We start from the raw sequence: 22,209 nt of genomic DNA, 5'->3' as shown, positions 1-22,209 counted from the left end.
ATTTTAATTTTTTTTACAGATTGAATCATGGAATATGATAAAGGCTCTTTAAGAATCTGTCTAAAAGCTCACAATTTAAAGTGATCAGCTACTTGGTCGTAGCAAAGCTGTTGCTAGTTGAGTAAAATGCTGATAGCTTAGCATATTTCATGCCAAAGGCACGTTTCATGATAACTTGATACTTCTATAAAAAATCTTACACCAATATCAATGTCATCGTACAAATTAAAAGGTTAAAGGTCCCACTTCTAACCATTACTTTATTACAGCACGACGGTCACGTAGACGTAGACGCCCGCGGCCCGCTCGGCATGACGCCACTCATGGTGGCGGCCGTCCGGGGCGGCGGGCTCGACACCGGATCGGACGCCGAGGACGAGCAAACAGCCCACATCATATCGGAGCTTGTCGCGCAGGGCGCGCAACTGAACGCAGCTATGGACAAGACAGGAGAAACCAGCTTGCATTTGGCTGCTAGGTAAGTCATGCTTATTTCTCTGACAAAAATGATCATTCCTTTGAATGCCACACCTATTGTGTGCGGCGCGTCATCGTGAACCATGAAGGTTGATATCGGGCTGTACCCAAATGCGTCCGTTGAAATCTTGGCAGTCAAAGTGATCAGACCCGGTCATGGTATCCGGATCAGATGCAGAAGATGACTTTCACAGCCGACAATATGTACCCATTTAATAGTTTTCAATGAAAACGGCTCATGTACGAAACCACTTCCACTACACTCAAACTCTTATTCTGCGCTTGTATAATTAGAGCATTTCGAAAAATGATGTTAAATACTTATAAGAACGAAGCCAGGCATTCGTTATAACTTTCTAACAATCTAAAACATATCGATTATGTTCCACAATCTAACATATCCCTTCTTTACAGATACGCCCGCTCCGACGCCGCAAAGCGCCTGTTAGACGCCGGCGCCGACGCCAACTCACAGGACAACACTGGCCGCACGCCGTTACACGCCGCCGTGGCCGCGGACGCCATGGGCGTGTTCCAGATACTGCTGCGCAACAGGGCTACGAACCTCAACGCTAGGATGCACGATGGGACCACGCCGTTGATACTGGCCGCTAGGTAAGACCCACTTAGACTTTTCTAGATGACACGCCGACGCCAACTCACAGAATCACTCCGTTGATATTAGCTACTCCCGTGTCCTGTGTTTTGGTTCTATGCTTGATATAAAAGTCATTGACGAGCTACGATATACATATCAAAGGAAGATGAAAACGCTGGTTTTGTCCCTAGAGACTATAATCTATACTACTATTTGTTTTGTCCATATGTTAGTACAACTTGGAGTTGGTACTTGAATTTTTGCCATTGTTTTTTTGGCTCCAGCGTATCCAAAATGAGTGTAACAAAGTGAGTGACAGTAATCACCTGTTTTTAGTAAAGATTTGTCGTTATTCATATTATTTTTCTGTTCAGGTTGGCCATCGAAGGCATGGTCGAGGACCTAATCAACGCCGACGCTGACATAAACGCAGCGGACAACAGCGGGAAGACTGCGCTGCACTGGGCGGCTGCGGTCAATAACGTCGACGCTGTCAACGTTCTGCTTATGCACGGCGCGAATAGGGACGCGCAAGATGATAAGGTGGGTATTATGTACTCTCATTCCACTGTGACGGTACAAAACCGCACTGCACTCGGCCGCGGTCAACGTACTTACGAAAAATCGTCTACGATATGTTCTCAATTCTCGTGATGCATCGTAGCAAGTTTTACAACACGCTGTGTTTATTATCTGATCCTTGATCCGTCCGCCTCATATGCGATTTCCCTTGTGGCATTTAACTATTTGCTCTTCTCATGGATACCAAAGAGTAATCAGAACACCTAAGAGTTATTTTATTAATCTGTCTTCTATCCACAGGACGAAACACCGCTCTTCCTCGGCGCCCGCGAAGGCTCGTACGGCGCTTGCCGCGCGCTGCTCGACGCGATGTCCAACCGGGAGATCACGGACCACATGGACCGCCTGCCACGAGACGTGGCCCAAGAAAGGATGCACGACGACATAGTACGACTGCTGGATGAGCATTGTCCAAGGCCACAGCCCCAGCATCATCATGTTATGCGTAAGTATACGACTAAATACAGACACTTTTCTTCCGTCCTCTGTTAAGTCTTTCACCAACGCCGTTTAGTTGTAGACGCGATTTCCAACCGGGAGATCACGGATCGCATATACCGTCTGCCAAGAGACGTGGCATGATGAGCATTGTCCAAGTTCACCAATTTCATGCACGTTTAGCTCTGGTTCTAAACTAAACGCTGAAAGTGACGCTTCGATGTAGTTTTTGCGGCAATGGCTACGCCACTTTTGTTTGTGGTATTAAAGCGCAACACAAATACCTCGGAAAATATTTTCAAGTGCGTCGTGTCACTGTGTGTACTTTCTATATGTATTCTCGATGTGTTTGTCCCACAGAATCCCCAAACCCGCACCCGCAGCTGATCAGCCAGCCGACGGTGATCAGCTCGGCCAAGGGCAAGCCGAAGAAGCCCCGCGCCAAGGCCGGCCCCGAGAGCCCCCAGGAATACGACAACAACAATCTGCAGCACTCACAGATCAGACGGTCAGTGTACAATTTAGTAGACCCTGCTAGGGGCCGATAGTAAAAGATGCAATATGCGCAAACTTTCCAAAATGTTGTCCAAGTTCTTGAAATATTTTGGGTATTTTCACACCAATCGGGACGTTTTGAATGTAATTCAAATTAATTATTTCACGCCACGATCTGTCAGTCACCCTACCAACCCTATTATAAATATTATTGGAAAGCTGAGTATATGAAACTTTGAGCGGATTTATTCGGCTATTCTGACAATTTACATGACTCCCAACCTCACTTAATACGTAACTCTTCACTAGTTGATTTGATTTGTATGTAACGGTTTTATTACATTTTTTTACTAACAGGAAGCCCAGTGTGAAGAAAAACAACAAGAAAGTAGCGCAGGAGGTGCCACAGAGCGTGGAGAGCCTCGGCTCCAGCCTCAGCCCAGTAGAGTCGCCGCTTCAAAATTTACAGGTAATCTATGTATTCCGAATTAACATGTATTTATTTTATTAGATAAAAAATGGAAATAATTATTCGCGGCAAGCAGTAACGTAGATTTTCTGTGTAATGATTTAACTTACATGTTATACATCTTTATATAAACTTTTTTTGAGCGAGTTCCATGTACCCTAAGGTTCATTATCTGCAAGTATAAGTAAAAATAAAAAATATGAAAAGCGTCACTCTAAGTGTAAAATGTGGTTACAGGATTTGCCGTCACCGTACGACGCGACGTCTTTGTACTCGAACGCGATGGCGCAGTTCGCCGGCATTGAGCAGCTGATGACGCACAAGCAGCCGCCAAGCTACGAGGACTGCGTTAAGGTATGTACAGAATGCGAGACTTGACCTACACCGAGGCACCTCCGAGCAACGAGACGCGCATAGTAGTAGGGGAGCCCACGATGCTAAATCGGGATTTACTCGAGCGTCATACAGACCTATTGGAATCGAAATATTAGATGATAAGAAGAAAAAAAAGTTATATATATTTTTTTTCAGCGAGCCGGAAAGCGACAACAATTTTTTTTAATTTTGTGAGGTTGGTGGAGGGTTAAATAATCGTTAAATCAGTTTGTAGGTTTGGTCGTTTTTGTCCACTTTAATGTTATATTTTTTCTATAACTTAATATAACACTTATTTGTAGGCATTTTCTTAATCTGACGAACACAAGTTTGACGCCTAATTTTTACATTGTAACCGTCAGATTAAGGAAATGCGTGCAAATAATTATCAGGGGCCGATTGCATAACAAACTACAACTAATATTACAAGCGGAACTCCTTATTTAATAAGTGAAATTAGAAAAGGAGTTCCGCTTGTAATATTAGTTGTAGTTTGTTACGCAATCGGCCCCAGATTTAGTAATAGCACAATTATAGCGTTAATTAGGACTAATATGACCAAATCCACAATCTGCTTAACAATTTGTTGAACCCCCCACCAACCAAGGGCTCAACATAGATGGCTAAAAAGGGGTAAAGGTAGACTACATGGGGTAGCAAGATATCATTCATATCTTAATCTGACGCGCTCTAGTAAACACAACAATCCCCTCTTGGGCTCCCCTACCATAGACATGTGATTTGCTAACGGTCCAACAGTACGGATATACACGCAACATAGATCGATAAGGCGTGCGTGGGCAACTCGGCTCAGTTCGAATGTAAATTGTTTCCAACGGTGCTATAGATGCAATATTTTTGTACTTTTATGGATTTAAAACCAAAATATTAGTTTCTAATACATAGTTAAAACTATGACAGTATCGTATTTGTTAATATGGATAACATTACTGCGAAGACCTCAAACAATTCCCTTTTTGGGCAAAAATAGCGGTTTTTGGTTAAATAGCAATTAAGTTACCGGTATTGACAAAATTTACACAGTAATAATATGAAGAAGTTCTCCAACTACCAACTCCAAAAAGCTGCAACACAGCTCTAAAATCCACCTAGCACGTTTGTATTTTGTATGCGTTTCGTGTGTTTGTGTTTCCATGTTACAATTATCTTTATTAATACATTCATAGCCACGTCTTTGCCGTATGTAGCGCGTAGTTGCTACGAATAGTGTACCCCAACAGTCGGGTTCTTGGCCCTGAATGTGTTAACAATCAATGTTTGTCCACAGACGGGTCAGTCGCTCCAGCAGTCGTACGGCGGCGGCGCGCCCACCCTGTCACCACCATACTCCAATCACTCGCCGACCCACAGCAACCACACAACCTCGCCGCATGCGTATATCGGTGAGTTACACCAAATTACACTGTAGAATAGGGATATTTCCTGTATTTAAAATATATTATTTCACACCATGCACGAAATAAAGCACCCGTTAATTATTAGAAAAACAAAGCTAGCAGGTATAATTTCGACGCAATTTCAATTTAGTAAATCGGATAGAACTAAAAAAAGTAGGTGATTTGACCGTGACGTCAGTATAGCAGCTTTCATATAAATTCCATATTGGCAAATCGTTTTGACAGTAAGATTCTAAAAAAGATACTGATTTGACTAGTAGGAGAATACCTTTTTTGAGATTTTCTAATGTGACACTTAATAAAGTGTAACATGTGCAAAGCCTCGAGATTAAATAACATATATTTAACCACCACAAAAAATGGTGGTTTATAATTATAAGTATTCGTGTAGGTGTATCTGTGTTAGTTTATAGCATCGAAGTTCCATCGTTTGTCGTTTTAAGGAAGTTTTTTTTAATGGAAAGTTGTCTGTCATGATGGTTTTTAGGGTTTCAATTAAAAATGGAACTGTTTTAATTTTGTCGGGGATTAAGTTAATGTTATATTCACACATGTGTCTGATACAGGTTCGCCGTCGCCCGGCAAGTCGCGGCCATCTTTGCCCACGTCGCCGGCTCACATGGCGGCCCTGCGCCATTCACACCAGCACCAACTAGACGCGGCAGCTTATTCAGCTCTCGCACATTTAAGTGAGTACCTTACCGTCTCATTTATTAATATTTTCGCAGTTCTAATTGTGTCCATGAAAATAATACAAATCAAAATATATCATAAATATACTAGTTTCGTAGTCGTAATCAAACCTGCCTTTTCGAAGTCTTTATTTGCATCTATTTGTATGACCAAACTAACTAAATGTGTTTTTAGGCGCCACATCCCAGCACAACGCGCAGCTGCAGGCGGTGATGACGCACGCTGCAGCACTAGGCCAAGTGCAGGGCGCGCAGCACCCTGCCATCACTAACATTATGTCAGGTAACTATCTCCCTATAACCTCCTAAGAGGCCCAAGGTCCTAGGTCTTCAGTTCGATGAAATTTAAATCCTATTCAATTGGAACAGAGTCGCTATTGCTCCGTTTCGTTCAATTTTCCAACAATTCAAAATCAACTCTATTTCCTACACTATAGGTTCAAATTGCAATGGCAAATTTTGGTTTATTCATTTGTATGGCTATTAGGAGGATAAGATATAAATGTAACTCTAATGCTATATATTATTAAAAAAGCGCTCCAAGCGACGCAGCTGACTTTAAAGGGGACGGTTTATTTGTATAACTTGTAGAGGCATTGTGTGAATACGCTTTATAATAAAACTTAAAGTCTCTGTTTCTTTTTACATTACCAGAAAAAAAATTGGATAGATGGACACACGTTTATCAACTTCTTTTTAGATATGTCAGACATTTTTAATAGGGAATATTACGCAAAACTCTGCGTAGAGGGCGTCACAAGCGCAATCACGAAACACCGCGAAACACGAAAATCGAAAGGTCTCCTGTAAACAAGACGCCTTGATGCATCAATGTAATAGTGAAAACTTGTCAAAAAACTGTTTAAGGCCTAGTATGTACAAGTTACTCTATGGTTTACTAAACAAACTAGTGCTGCACTCTGGCGGCAGAACATTGCAGTAATACTCCCTATTAACGCCACTATTCTTTACTTTTTCTAGGACTGTACGGTGGCTGGGGCATAGGCGACACATTCCCGACGCCATCGCCCGAGTCGCCCGACCATTGGTCGACGCCGTCGCCGCAGACGCCGCTCACTCAATCCCCGCACTCTGATTGGTCGGACCGCGCCGCGCTCTCGCCCAATGATATGCAGCAGACCAATAAGGGCGCCACTGAAGCGATCTACATCTAAACGATACTTTTGTAGGTAAATCTTGGATTTGGAAGCTGAATTTTAAACATCTGTAACATTACAAGATGGCCGAAAAAAATGTTGGCAAAAATTAAGAATGTTTTTCTTACTAACACGTTTTTTACAAAAGGTCATTAAAAATTACAATCATTAAACTAAAAGTAACGTATTATGTTCAAAATATTATCCTTTAGCTTTGATACACAGATGCAAACGTTTGTTAAAATTATCAACAACATATTACTAGTAGTACAAAAAAATTGTCAACATACCCATGTTTGGGTTTGGCCAGCATGTAATGGTTTGTATAAGATTCGAACATAATTTCTACTACAGATACTTCTATTGTAAAATGTTGTGGATAAGGTATACCGATTTACAACTTACAATACGTATGTATTGTTTTTTTTTATAAATTATAACTTATATCAATGCAGTGAAATGTTCGGACTTCCTATTCATTAGCATTGAACTATTATTACTAACGTATAGAACCGGCACATAGAACCAGTATTTTGCGCCATGAGTTGCTGCCGTTTTGACAACAAACCATAAAAGCCATGCGCCATGAATTCTTCGGCGCTTACGACGATTTCATTGTTTAGTATGGGTTCTCTACAGTAATAATAATTCAATGTTCATTGGGGCTGTCCATAAATTACGTCATCGATTTTTGACGATTTTGGACCCCCCCCCCCCTATAATCATCCAAAAATCATGCTTCAAATGACCCCATTTCCTCCTACTTCATGCTACCGTCATCCGATGTCCAGACCCCCCCCCCCCCTAATTTGAAATGACGTAATTTATGAATAGCCCCATTAGCGAGTTTAGAAGAAATATCTTATTGAATAAGATTTATCTACAATAACGACTGAATGTTATGTTATAGATTTAACAGATATATTAAAAACATATCTTTAAGGATTGATTGTAAGACTGTGTTGATGGACATCTTTCGGACCAAAAAGAATTAAATTTAAATTGACCGTTAGCATGAAGTCGCTTTATTAAGCGTATTTTAGTTGGAACACTATAATAATGCTTTATTTTTCGATCGAAAACACTAGTAATCTCTTTTTTTATACTTTTTTAAAACAATTATTAGGAAATACACACTTTTTGGAGTGTGTAATATTTTACTTTACTTACTCTTCTATTTCTTTTCTTGATGAAAAAAAATGTGAGAAAATTTTACTCACCAAAAGCGACTTCATATTGACGGGTATACCACAAACTTGTTTTTAAAACTAAAACTATTAAAAGAACTAGGATGCCTTCTGTAATATACAGGTTGACCTTAGCCATTGGACAAACCCTGAAATCGTACGTAGGGTTACTTCTCAGAAATGCTCTAACGGTATTTTTTTTTAATTAGAACAAAAGATAAAAAAATAAATTATCAAACAAAAGTTATTTCCAATAATCGACAACAAAAAGAAACATACTGTATTAATCATTGGCAGTGCTTTTGACAATTTGTTTGAAAATGTGCGGCAATGATGACATTTGTCAAAAGTCAGAATCTTATTGTCATAAATAAAAAAGATAATGAAAACGGTCGAAGAAGGTTTCATACTATTTATTACCTCAGGAGCTACTAACACATACAGTTTGCTTCAAAGTAAAGAAATCGTAATTTGTTAATTTCTTCGTAACCGCTACACCGATTGTTATGATACTTTGTATACTGGTTCTAAATACCCTAATGCATATGTACATTTCGGGTTTGTCCAATGGCTAGGGACACCCTGTATACTACATGGTAACATTATGCATTTACATAAAAGCTACAGTAACACGTAATATACAGTTTTAAACTGGTATTTTATAGGTATTCAAGTAAAAGTTTGTGGTAATTATAGTCAACAGTGGTGAAATCTCATGGTGTGTACCTCTAGCAGGTTGATCTGTTTAGCCATGACTCGGTGTAGAATAAAATTGCTTATGCGAACTGTTTTGACTCGACGATTATTCGATGTATTTTTGCTTCAATTTTATGCTTTTGGTGCGTTTCTAACTAGTTGGGGCTTTTAAGCTTAATGAACGTCAATGGTGCCTATTGCCTATAGATTATTGATACACTTTTAAAAATACTGAATGAATTTTAATGTTTTAATGTATTTTCATATCAACGTGTCGCAAAAATACATCGTAGGTCATTACTAAATCATGTTTGATACAATTGTTGTGTTATTAAATGTTTTAATGTAATTGTTTTAAATAAACCGTGTTTTCATTCATTAATCTAAAGGATAAATGAAAAAAAAAGTGTATTTTTCGCTAATGAGGATAATGCATAGCGATGTGGACGAAAATTATTTATGTGTGATTCCTTAGTATAAACACTGTAGTAGTTTAAATGTATGTAGCGCGTATGTTTTTAATTCGTTTTTAAGTTATTTTAAGTGGAAATTGTAAGGTGAGTCGAGATCGTCGTTGTCTGATTTTTATTTGATATCTTTTATGGTATTTTATTGGTAATTGTAAAAAATCAAGTTTTACTGCTACTGAGCTGGGGTACGCAGGCTCGTCTCTCTCTCACAATGTCAGGATGGCCGTGTCGCCACGCGTGATTTCTTTTAATCGCGTTTTTTAAAATGATCATTGCCAAGATCCTGTCACAGACTATCTCCGTATGAAACGGCCGATCTCGATCTCAGCGTTATAATTTAATAAAAGACGTTTACACAGTTCGGAACCATTCCATGATTGCTTCCATTGTCGGCCATTTTGTAAAGAGGTGGCTCCATTCGTACATCACCAGATCTGGTTCGAGTTGCATGCATTTTACTCAATGAGATTATTATTTATTGTTTTAATTTATTTTCTAAATCAAAGCGGATGGGCTCACGACACTGCCAGTTTTATTTTTTCCCAGCCACCTCTTTTCTATGGTGTTTCCAACGTAGTTAATTACGGATAGATCTCATCATTCCATTTCGCTTTAAAAAGAATAAAATTTTGTTTAACACGGGACCACTGATGCTCAATTTTATTAGAAAATAAAAATCCGCGTTATTTTGTAATATATTTTACTGTATTTTAATAAGTTTATGAAACTTCCGACACAGTTTGATGTAAATAAAACATTCTTTAAACGATTGAGAAAATGATCTTCGTAATTTACTTAGTTTTATTATTTTTAGATGTTAGTTTTGATATTTTGTGTCATCTTCAGTGCCAATGTGCAAGAAATGGGAATGCCAAGCCGGTTATAGACGGTTAAAATATTGGAAGTTTAGTGATAAATGTGTATTACTAGTTACAGTAATAAGTACATAATACGTGCTTCCTTTGCATTCTCTATGAATTAGATAATTAAATGCCTAGCTTCTATTAAGTACAAAATTGTGTAGATATTGTCAATTTTTAAAGCCACTTGTTCTCAATACAAATGTCATTAGTATTTTTCAAGATAGGTGCTTTGTTTTTAAAACGATAAAAACCATATGTTTTGAATTATTTTTGTCCCTCTCTTTTTACTCGACTGAAAAAGAAAAGGGTAATATATTTGAATATTTAGCGCAACTCTCATCAAGTTTGAGAGAACTCCTCTAGCGGCATATTCTTTTACATGTATTTTCCTATGAAATGTTTTAAGTTCCGCTTCGTTTTTTACATTATTGTATTATTTTTATTTAAAATTGTACTGCATGGATTTGGGCACAACACTTGTGTAACATTCGATCCCGTGCCTTCGGTAGTATAATTATATTAAGCAATGTAATTTAAATGAAAATAGACTAAGAACATTTTAGTTTTAGCTTTGTAAATACATTCTATCATTATTTTTATGAAATGCATTTCTTTGTAAGAATTTGAAGTTTTCTATGATTCAAATTTCAAATGTTTTCTCCCTTACTGACAATAAAGGAATAAATTTACCATAGTTTTTTAATTATTTTCCAACAATACTATTTATTTTCCTTTGGTCCCTTAAGTCGAAGAGTATTGGTCATAATAACTATAAAATGCTTGCTAAATGCCAAAAAAATTAAGTCAATACAATTTAACACCATTCAAGTGTCCAATAAAACCGCCAGGAGGTAGACAATATAGCTCGCATATTCAGAATTTAAAAGATTAACATTAATTCGCATTTATGCGGTACCTATTTCTCAAAGATCTCACGTTAGTATTTATAAATTACGTCATTTCAAATTAGGGGTGGGGGGGGGGTCTGGGCATCGGATGATGGTAGGACGTAGGAGGAAACGGGGTCATTCGAAGCATGATTTTGAATGATTTTAGGGGGAGGGGGGGCAGCAGCCAAATTATTCAGGTCAAAATCGATGACGTAATTTATGGACAGCCCCCTAGTGTGTGATCACTGTACTGCTTTTATTGAAATTTCTGTATTTCTTGAAATAATAATATTTTTAAATGGAAAAAAAAAATTAGTCCGGTATTGTCCGTATCACCGTATCTGCTCTTTATTACCACTATTTCTAATTGGTTTGAATATGACTATAGTCTAGTTAGATACATGTTGCAAGTATACGATTGGATACGACTAATTAAAATAATTGTGTCGCTTAATTTCAAACTCGGGTAAATCCATTCGACCCTCTCAGCAAATATCTACCCTATTACCTTTTCTTAATAACAAAATCGCATAACCTGACAGATGGATTTACCCGAGTTTGAAGTTAAGCGACTCAATTAAGAATAGATAATTGGAAACATTTCAAGTACTTATTAAAGAATACTAATTAATATTTTATAATTATCTAATATTGAATAGAACTCATTGGAATTTTTAAGTTCAAGTAACTGGCTAGAACTAACTTGAATTTTAATCCAATATAAGAAATTGGAATTATAGTCCAATTGGATAATACTTAAATAATCAATTGGTGATATTCAAAGATTTCAAAGGCATAGAACTAATTCCAATTGTATTGTAAGAGTTTGGTTGATGTGAATCAAATAAGAAAGAATAAGGAGTACCTATAGAGTTAGACCAAGAAAAGTCTACACCGAATCTTATCTTATCTTATGATGAATGAATATTATGATGCGGTCACATAGCCAGCATTCAATGAATGTAGTATGATACTTAATTTGGGTATGGTGCTTTACGCACACTAGTGTCCCATCCCTTCCCCCTGAGGGTATGGTATTCCACCTATACGATTTATTTGTCCAATGTGTATTGCGTCTCACATTTTGCTTTAAAGAGAGAGTGAGGCGCACTGACATTGGACAAAGAAATTGTACAGGTGGAATACCACCTTTAGCTGTCATTCGCGCGGGCGTCCCGCTCGCACTACAATACATGTACGGACGTGTCAGAGCGAGATGAACGCGCGAATAACAGCTAACTGATATGAGTCCAATATGATTCAAATATCGGTTGAAGGTGCACGTACGAATTGGCCTGTTCATCGTCCCCTAGGGTTGCCAGATCGAAAGGCGCTATTATCGGGAAAAAATATCAATTTTTCGAGATTTTGGGACTTAAGTCGGGAACAAAAACATTTAAATTAAAGTATTAAAAACAACGATATTTTACATTATTGGCACTACGTCAGCTGCTCTGTCCATAGACGTTTTTAAATAAAAATAGTATAAATTCTTTGAGATCTTGAACATACAAAAAAATGTCTTCTCATTATCTACATATATTATATGCATTATCAACGCTCGCTCGATGACAGTTCGGAACTTGAAATTATTGTTTTATAACGTGAAGCTGTTTTTCGGGACAATTTTCACTTTGTCGGGAATCGGGAACACATGCTAAAAATCGGGAGAATCCCGCCAAATCCCGACCATCTGGCAACCCTATCGTCCCCACTCAATAAATTGAGCCCTGTCCCGAAGTTCCTAAGGTATAAATTTCATTGCGCCTTTCCTTATAGTTTTCATAAGCAAGCGAGGGTACTTCTTAATACTTGACGTTTGCAGTTTTTTATAAAATTTGCTTGTAATGTACCAAAATTAGCCAGGAGTTTAGTTAAATTTCCTTTGAAATGTGTTAATTCGCCAGGACTTTGCTTAATCTGAGAAAGATTCTAAGATTTAGTGCGATAGTGTTGAATATAGTATGGATTCAGTTGGAATGTGATAAAACTGACAGTTATTATGTGTTAAAGATATAAGTACCTAGAACAATTTAGTGTGTCCTTGTTAAAATTCTCCAGGATTTGGTCGGAACAGTGAGTAATCTGTTTGTGTCTTCATAATTGTTTAAAAAAATGTAAAACGTGTATGGTTTAATGTGAAATAGAATAAAAATGTTTTGGGGTTCATAGTCAAAATGGCACAGTGCCTAAATTTAGACCAAGAAAAGTCTGCAGTGATTTTGATAGCCCATGCAGTGCAAATGTTATTAATAGGTACGTCACACTTGCACTGTGTGGGGTGTGTGGGCTATCAAAATCGCTGCAGACTTTTCTTGGTCTAACTCTACCTACTTTTACGTTTAATTAATTTAATGATAATGATGTTTGCGTGTGTTGCATCTTTAGATTATATTATGCATGTAGAAAAGTGTTTGGCAAGGGCGATTAACATAACTCTAGAAACAAATTGCTAGGTAATTATTGTCGGTGACCTATGTCTGCTATTAGGTGACGAAACCAAGTGGATAAGACTGATATTTTAATCTTATATTTTTTTGAAATTTTGATATTTACATGTTAACTTTGAATTTCATTATCGTCTAGTAAATTCACTATTTGTTGAACATTAGCATATTCTCAGGTATTAGGTACCTACAATAACCATCATCCTAAATGTTGTAAAATATATTCATCATATCCACTTTCTATCGTCACCTAATTGTATACCAACGCCATTCTCTAATTACTAATCAACTGCATTTTCTTTAGAGTTCCGCATATCTTGCGTAAACTTAAATAATTCGTATTTATCAATAAATAGGGCCTAAAAAAAAACTTTTTCATCGAATGCAGTGGGTCTTAACCTTTTCACTATGGTTACTTCTGTGATCTAGGGCAGAGGTCGGCACACCGCGGTTCGCGAGTCCCAAGTGGCTCTTTGAGGGCGACTTACACCTACACCGATTTTTACCGTGTTAGTCCAATTTCGAACAAAAAAGACACCTTCCTTATACTGTGGTCGCGTGGGTGCACGGAGCGGGCGCACGCACGCGGGTACCTAGGTAGGTAAAATTCGTTGCACGCGTTCGCGCCAGTTAGCAACGCACATCCTATTTTTCGTTAAGCTGGCCATACACCCTAGGGTACGCCTGCGCAGTATTACCTGTACAGTTTAACTGTACATGTAAAGCTGGAACACTGCGCAGTCGAATGCCACATACGCTACGTTTACCTGTGGACTTGGTGAAACTGCGCAGGCATACCCTGTATGGCCAGCTTTAACCCGCTGCCGCTCACCCGCTCCGTGTAACCGCGCCAGCTAGCGGACGCCCTGAAGGTACAAGTACCTACAGTTCACTCGGCAGGTAATCAAAATTGAAAATGCTAAACAGGCAAGAGAACTGACCTCATTGTGGGGTTGTATTGTTATTGTTCCGCCTGTACGGAACAGTACGAGCGACTCCTGGTTCGTACTTGACCGTTGTTTTCAATCAATGTGTAATATTTAACATTGCACGTACCTCGTACCTACTGCGACTTTGGAATATGTTCCTGACCGTGTGACAGCCGAGTCAACTGTACATACAATTGTATTTTGAACCGTGATATATATATTGTACATAATATGCAGCAAAAAATGGATACCGGGTAGGTATTTCTTGAAAAGTATACTTTAATCTTTTTGTACCATATTATCCTAATGTCCTTCCCTTAAAAGCGATGCCAAATTTCATCTACATCGGTTCAATGGTTAAAGGATGACTCACGCTACAACGGTCCGGGCCCGGGCCGGTGCGCCCGGCACTTCAGTTTTCTATAGAAAGCATCACGTGATCATGCACCGTCACCTGTCATAGAAAAGTGTCGGCTGTCCCGGCCAGGGACTGGACCGTTGTAGCGTCAGAGGGGGGACACTCCTGCGATCGGCCATTCTTGGCTCCGTTCGGCTCAGCATTGCTCCGAGCAATTATTAAGGTTGGCACAACATGACGTCCCTTTGCGTGCACGACTACAGATAAGATAATGACTTGAATTTTGACAGCCCTAAGTAGCCGAAAGGGATAGTGCCATGCATTGGAAAGGTACAGCATGATTCGACCCTGAATCGCTGACAAACTTCGGTTTTGTAGGAATAAGTGCCCTTCTATACGGTAGGTAGTACTATTATTTATTCTGTGGCAGCGTGAGTCATCCAAGCGTGAAGAAGTGACAGTTACTTTCGAATTTATAATATAAAGTATTAATATTCCATTACTGCATTCAATTTAATGCTTATTTCAGTACTACAGACGTATTCGACGTTCCCTACATGAGAATGATTCGATTCTCTCTCAACACCATAGCTCAGTGGCCATACAACACCTTCGGTCCCAAAACCATGCGTACGCGGCTCCTTTCCATGTATCACTACATAATGATCACAGTCAGCACGTATCTCGAGATATCTTGCGTGTTTTATGTGAGGTATAATCAGGATAAGGAATTCATTGTTCTTGGACACGATTACTTCAATATTTTGATGGGTATTGTTATAATAGTAAGTGACGAAAATTAGAAAAATCAGATTTGACGTTAGTGATTAAGCAAAATTGTTCTCTCGCTGTTTATATGTTATTGTCTTCTAGAATTGTGGGACTAATTTCGTAGGCGCGTCCAAAGAATTAGATCTCGCGTTCAAAAACAGCAAATCAGCTGTCGTTGAAGAAATCGCGCAACTGTTGGCTAACGACAGCACAACATGGCATTTCATTCCTCCTGGTGCTCCTCACTTTGGAGGATTGTGGGAGGCAGGAGTTAAATCCGTAAAAGGACATTTGAAACGCGTCGTAGGTGAATCCTGCTTAACCTTCGAAGAGTTTTGCACTCTTACCACACAGGTCGAGGCTTGTGTCAACTCTCGGCCTCTTACGTTGATTAGTTCTACGGTTGATGAACTCCCGTTGACTCCTGGTCATTTCTTGATCGGCGAGGCACCGGTTACTATCCCTGAAGAAAGTTTCGTTGATACTCGACCTGACTATTTAAACCGATGGCAAAAGGTACAACGTATGGTACAAAGTCTGTGGCGACGTTGGCAATCTGAGTACCTTACTATGTTGCAACATCGATACAAATGGTCCCAAAATCACCCCGACATAAATGTTGGTACAGTTGTCTTAGTAAAAGATGATCGTTTACCTCCAGGTAAATGGCTTTTGGGACGAATTGTGGCGAAGCACCCGGGAGCAGACGGCGTAACGCGTGTAGTATCCTTGCAATTTAAGGATCGTGTGTTTAAGAGACCAGTTACTAAACTGTGCCCTCTGCCTCTAGCTGCTTCAGAGCCTTAGTTAAGTGATAGTTTATAGTCTTGTTTTTTAGATCCTCACTCTATAGTTAAGATGTTTGTGTTTTCCACGGTTTAAAGGACCCATATAGTCCTTGGGCCGCGGCATGTTTAAGGCAAAATATCCAAATCTGGTTCCATTCATTCAACTAGCAACATTTACTTAACTACCCGTTTTTATTAATAAAAGTCAAATGAGGGTGGATGAGAAAAATCAGATTTGACGTTAGTGATTAAGCAAAATTGTTCTCTCGCTGTTTCTTTTAATAAATTTTTGGGTTTTAAAGTGTAGTTTTAACATGTTTGGTCCTTCGAACCGGAAAATTGGTTGGTTTAAAACCCAAAAATTTATTAAAAGAAACAGCGAGAGAACAATTTTGCTTAATCACTAACGTCAAATCTGATTTTTCTCATCCACCCTCATTTGACTTTTATTAATAAAAACGGGTAGTTAAGTAAATGTTGCTAGTTGAATGAATGGAACCAGATTTGGATATTTTGCCTTAAACATGCCGCGGCCCAAGGACTATATGGGTCCTTTAAACCGTGGAAAACACAAACATCTTAACTATAGAGTGAGGATCTAAAAAACAAGACTATAAACTATCACTTAACTAAGGCTCTGAAGCAGCTAGAGGCAGAGGGCACAGTTTAGTAACTGGTCTCTTAAACACACGATCCTTAAATTGCAAGGATACTACACGCGTTACGCCGTCTGCTCCCGGGTGCTTCGCCACAATTCGTCCCAAAAGCCATTTACCTGGAGGTAAACGATCATCTTTTACTAAGACAACTGTACCAACATTTATGTCGGGGTGATTTTGGGACCATTTGTATCGATGTTGCAACATAGTAAGGTACTCAGATTGCCAACGTCGCCACAGACTTTGTACCATACGTTGTACCTTTTGCCATCGGTTTAAATAGTCAGGTCGAGTATCAACGAAACTTTCTTCAGGGATAGTAACCGGTGCCTCGCCGATCAAGAAATGACCAGGAGTCAACGGGAGTTCATCAACCGTAGAACTAATCAACGTAAGAGGCCGAGAGTTGACACAAGCCTCGACCTGTGTGGTAAGAGTGCAAAACTCTTCGAAGGTTAAGCAGGATTCACCTACGACGCGTTTCAAATGTCCTTTTACGGATTTAACTCCTGCCTCCCACAATCCTCCAAAGTGAGGAGCACCAGGAGGAATGAAATGCCATGTTGTGCTGTCGTTAGCCAACAGTTGCGCGATTTCTTCAACGACAGCTGATTTGCTGTTTTTGAACGCGAGATCTAATTCTTTGGACGCGCCTACGAAATTAGTCCCACAATCACTCCAGATGTCTTTACAATGCCCACGTCGAGCAGTGAAACGTTTAAAGGCCGCTAAAAACGCAGCACTAGATAGTGAACTTACTAATTCTAGGTGAATAGCTTTTGTAACCATACACAAGAATACACTTATGTAAGCTTTACAAGTTTTGGTGCATCTACCAGAGTACAGTTTCAGCGTGAATGGACCACAAAAGTCTACGCCGCTGGTTAAAAATGGGCGTGACGGATTGACTCTGCACTGTGGTAAATTACCCATCAACGGGGTCATAGTTTGGGCAGTTTGGGTAAAACAAGGTTTACATAATCTTAAAATCTTTTTTACCAAGTTTTTCGCTCTTAGAATCCAATATTTTTGGTGAACAAGATTCAATGTTAGTGAATTTCTACCATGTAGTGTTCTCAAATGAGCATCAATTACAATCAGGTTTGCCAAGTTACACTTGTGATGTAAAATTATAGGAGACTTCATATCGGGTGGTATCTGAGCATTTACAAGACGTCCACCAACTCTAATAATTTTATCATTGTCTAGGATCGGATTCAAAGAGTGAATGTTACTATTTTTTGGGATAGGCTTGCTCTGTGATAGCAATCCTATTTCATTTTCGAAGTGAACAGACTGTGACATTCTGATACAGGTTTTTAATGCATTTTTTATTTCATCAGTAGTGAGGTATGTCAGTTTTATGTTATCATTCCTTTTAAGAACCTTATCTTTACATAGCCGAAGAAATCGAAAGCAATAGGCTGTCACACGTATAAGCCTAAGTAGACTTGAGTATCTATTGAGGTACATGGTACATTCATTGGGTTCTGAGGTGCATAAGTAACTAACTTTTGCTTTCGGTTTTGCTTCGAGTGTCGTTTCAGGAATAGAAAAATTAGGATAACAAATCTCAACAGACTCTCGAAGAAAGGCTGGACCTTCCCACCATAGTTGTGACTGCATCAGCTCGTCAGGACTGATACCGCGTGAGGCGCAGTCAGCGGGGTTATCCGCAGACTTAACATGATGCCATTGACTACTATTCGTAACATTCAAGATTTCGGTGGTGCGATTACCAACGAATGGCTTCCAAGTATTTGGAGTTTTACGCAACCAAGCCAAAACTATTGTGGAATCTGTCCAAGCAAACACACAATTATCATCAATATTTAGACTAGATTTCACATTTGGTACCAATTTAGACAATAGGACTGCCCCGCAAAGTTCAAGACGTGGCAATGAGACCTGTTTCACGGGAGCGACCTTTGTTTTGGCTGCGACCAGGCTTACTTTTATCTCATTGTCCGTGATGACTCTGATGTAAATAACCGCAGCGTAGGCGGCGCAAGAGGCGTCACAAAAGCCGTGCAATTCAATTTTCACATTATTCGTGATCCCTAACCAACGTGGAAGCTGAATGGCTTGCATGTGTTCGAAATTAGTCAGGTAAGTCTGCCATTCAGTTTTCAGGTCTTCGGGAAGTTCAGAGTCCCAGTCCAGGCCGGCTAGCCACAACTTCTGCATAAACATTTTCAACACAATCACGCAAGGTGCTAGCCAACCGAGAGGGTCAAACGTTTTTGCTATCGCAGATAGCACACATCGTTTTGTAACAACGTTGTTGTCCCGAGGTAAGTTAACTACCAGTTCAAATATATCACTTTGTGGTTTCCAGGCTATGCCTAGAGCTTTCACCGAGACATCCATTTTAATATTCACTGAACTTTGTAATGCTTTTTGCGAATCGGGAATCTCACTTAAAACTTTTTCACTATTAGACGACCACTTATGTAGAAGAAAACCGCCACGTTTAAATAGTTCAGTTAAGCGACATTGAAGCCGTTGAGTGTCTTCTTCTGTGGATGAGCCCGTCATCAAGTCGTCCATATAGAGATCAGTTTTTAGAAGTTCAGCTTCAGGAAACTCTCCACGTTCATCCTCTGCAAGTTGATGAAGTGTCCTTATGGCAAGATATGGAGCACATGAACTGCCATATGTGACGGTCAGTAACCGATATTCTCTAATCGGCTCTTCCGATGACTCGCGCCACAAGATTCTCTGGTAATCAGCGTCTTGCTTTGAGATAAGTATCTGTCGGTACATTTGTTGTATATCAGCTACTAGACAGTACCTATGTTGTCTCCACCGTGTTACTAAATCTCGTATATCTTGTTGCAGCGGTGGGCCGATGAGTAGCTCATCGTTAAGTGAGTTTCCGTCTGCAGGTTTAGCGCTTCCATCAAAGACTACGCGCAACTTTGTAGTGAGGCTCGAGGCACGAAGAACAGCATGATGTGGTAGGTAATAAGCTCTATTCTTCTTTTCTGTTTCAGGGACGACCTCCATGTGACCGAGTGACTCATATTGCCTCATGAACTTGCAGTATTCTTCGTGAAACTCGGTTCTGCGCTTAAACTTATTCTCCATCTGATGTAAGCGCTTCAAAGCAAGTTGTCTGGAGTTGCCTAAATTTGGAGCGACTTCGTCCTTGAAGGGTAGACGAAGCTCGTATCGACCGTCAGTGTTTCGAGTGTGAGTTTTCTTAAAATGCTCTTCACACTGTATCTCAGGTTGTGACAGAGGCTTCACGTTTGGTGAATATTCATTGATCTCCCAAAATTGACGTAGTAACTGATCAACTTCGACTTGTGTGTGCATAACAATAACATTGTGAGATTGATGGCCAGACAGCGCAACTTCGCCGCTTACTAGCCAGCCCAATCGTGAGTTCAAAGCGACCAGAGACTCATTATGTTTTACAACTCCATCAAGAATAATATGTGCGTATACAACTGCACCTAACAGCACGTCGATAGATCCTGGCTTGTGAAAGTGTGGATCCGCAAGATCTGAAATATCAGAAGAAGGCCAGGTATCTGACGGGAGCTCTTGTGATGGCAATCTCGAATTGATTCGTCTAAGGACGTACGCCTTAGCTGTGATTATGTGTGATGGGTTTCTCATGGCATGAAAGTTCAACTGAACTTGTGATTTTGTTGTCGTAGGTACAGGTGATATGCCAGTGATTTTTCCGTTAACTGAAGTGCGCTCGAGATTAAGCAGTTGAGCTGCTGCTTCAGTAACAAAGTTTGACTGCGAGCACGGATCAATCAGTGCTCTCAAGACTATCGTGTCGCCGTTCCTCGACTTAACTGCAATTCGCGCAGTTGCCAAAATAACTTCCTCACTGTCGCTGTCAACCTCAGCCTTGTAAACTACGGTTGATGTGGTTTGGCTCGTTTCAGGTGTAGTGGCTGTTACAGTATCGTTTTCAGGCACTGTTGTGTTCTTGTTAGGGTTTGTGAAGTGCAACAGAGTGTGATGTCGTCGACTACATTTTCTACAGGTGGTGCTCTGCCTGCACGCGTTAACGGAGTGACCCTTTACAAGGCAATTAAAACACATGCCATTCTTCTTAATAAAATCCTGACGTTGAGGAACATCTAATGCGGCGAATTCTTTGCAATGACAAATATAGTGGTTTTGTGAGCAATAAGTGCATTCGCTGTTTACTTCTGTGACAAATGACTTCATAGTCGTGGGTTTTTGGGTTGTAGTATTTTTAACTAAGTCTTTTTTCTGCGGTTGGTCTTTTTTGTGTGTGACATTTACCATCTCCATAGATCGGAAACGATTTTCTATAAATGATGATAAAACGGTAAATGTGGGTATATCTTGAGATGATCCAAGGGACTGTTCCCATTGTTTATGTGTCTCTAAGTCCAACTTGGATACAACTAAATGTACGATAATTGCGTCCCAAGTGGAGGTATCCACGCCGAGATTGTCGAGAGAATTCAAACATTCCTTCGTAGTATCTAAAATTTCCTTTAAGCTTTTAAAACATTCTGTGTTCATCTTCTTTTGATTTAAAAGGCGGCTAATTATTGTAGTGACAATCATACGTTTGTTATTGTATCTACTCTCAAGTGTGCTCCAAGCCTTATCGTAATTAGCCTCCGTGAGTGCAAAATGTTTTAGAAGTTGTTCAGCCTCTCCCGATAAACTCGTTTTTAAATAATGATGTTTTTCAATCGTTGTTAGATGCACGTTGTCATGCACGAGAGCCTTAAATAAATCTTTAAAACTTGTCCAATCGTTATAATTACCGGCGAACTTAGGAATCGATAAAGGTGGCAATTTAGTTCTAATCGGAGTGGTCTCGCTATCATGTGTTGTTAAAAAACTCTGCATACTATTATTTGATTGTGGTTGACCTTGACCTTTCGAGAATTCTAACAAATAATCCTTTAATAATCCCTTAAATTCCAGGTATATGTCTTCAGTTGCCTCGTACAGACTTTCGGCATTAAATTGTGATTGCTCCAGTTCAGTTTTCGTAACCGTTGATTTAATCAGCTCATATTGATTTTGATACTTAGACCAATAACTTTCTAATGTTTCTAAGCGTGCTTGTAAATAACCATGTGTATATCTTGATTTAGACGTCTTTTTAGTATTCGTTTGTAACTTTGAAATACGTTCCGCTAACGTTTTTTGTGATTCACAAAGTTGAGCCATTGTTTACGTTTATAACACGAATTCACAACAAACCAAGTTCAAAGTCCACTTTCCCGTATATAGTTGAATTCAATTTACGTAAAGTTATTACTTGTTATCTATATCGGGCGAAATAGTCTAAAAATATGCAGTTTAAAATGGCGAAGGTTTTTATTCACAAATGTTCACGTAACGAAATTGTATTAGTCCAAATCACTTTGTAAATATTATTATCGATTAATATTGTTTACGTATCAGGAGTCCAGAACTCATTTAGCACTGCTTAA

The 22,209-nt window shown here is 39.3% G+C and overlaps 2 protein-coding genes across 4 annotated transcripts in view; both read left to right on the top strand.

Moving 5' to 3' along the window:
* The window catches only part of LOC134804308 (neurogenic locus Notch protein), a 159,501-nt gene extending 152,739 nt beyond the window's left edge, over positions 1-6,762 (top strand). The window contains exons 23-33 of the mRNA XM_063777319.1: positions 270-478; positions 892-1,092; positions 1,450-1,618; positions 1,898-2,102; positions 2,456-2,603; positions 2,948-3,059; positions 3,297-3,413; positions 4,723-4,837; positions 5,419-5,541; positions 5,720-5,827; positions 6,526-6,762. Of these exons, the coding sequence (XP_063633389.1) occupies positions 270-478; positions 892-1,092; positions 1,450-1,618; positions 1,898-2,102; positions 2,456-2,603; positions 2,948-3,059; positions 3,297-3,413; positions 4,723-4,837; positions 5,419-5,541; positions 5,720-5,827; positions 6,526-6,719 (1,701 nt within the window). The 3' untranslated portion in view covers positions 6,720-6,762. The remainder of the gene's footprint in view (positions 1-269; positions 479-891; positions 1,093-1,449; positions 1,619-1,897; positions 2,103-2,455; positions 2,604-2,947; positions 3,060-3,296; positions 3,414-4,722; positions 4,838-5,418; positions 5,542-5,719; positions 5,828-6,525) is intronic.
* Positions 6,763-14,345: 7,583 nt separating this feature from the next.
* The window catches only part of LOC134804288 (uncharacterized), a 42,910-nt gene continuing 35,046 nt past the window's right edge, over positions 14,346-22,209 (top strand). For all 3 annotated transcript variants that reach the window (XM_063777288.1, XM_063777287.1, XM_063777285.1), the window contains exons 1-2: positions 14,346-14,437; positions 15,071-15,326. In XM_063777288.1, the coding sequence (XP_063633358.1) occupies positions 14,415-14,437; positions 15,071-15,326 (279 nt within the window). In that variant the 5' untranslated portion in view covers positions 14,346-14,414. The remainder of the gene's footprint in view (positions 14,438-15,070; positions 15,327-22,209) is intronic.

Source organism: Cydia splendana, chromosome Z (genome assembly GCF_910591565.1).
Source record: "Cydia splendana chromosome Z, ilCydSple1.2, whole genome shotgun sequence".
In the NCBI taxonomy this organism is placed as follows: Eukaryota; Metazoa; Arthropoda; class Insecta; order Lepidoptera; family Tortricidae; genus Cydia; species Cydia splendana.
The sequence above is the reverse complement of the archived record's forward strand: the minus strand, read 5'-3'. Positions and strand labels throughout refer to the sequence as shown.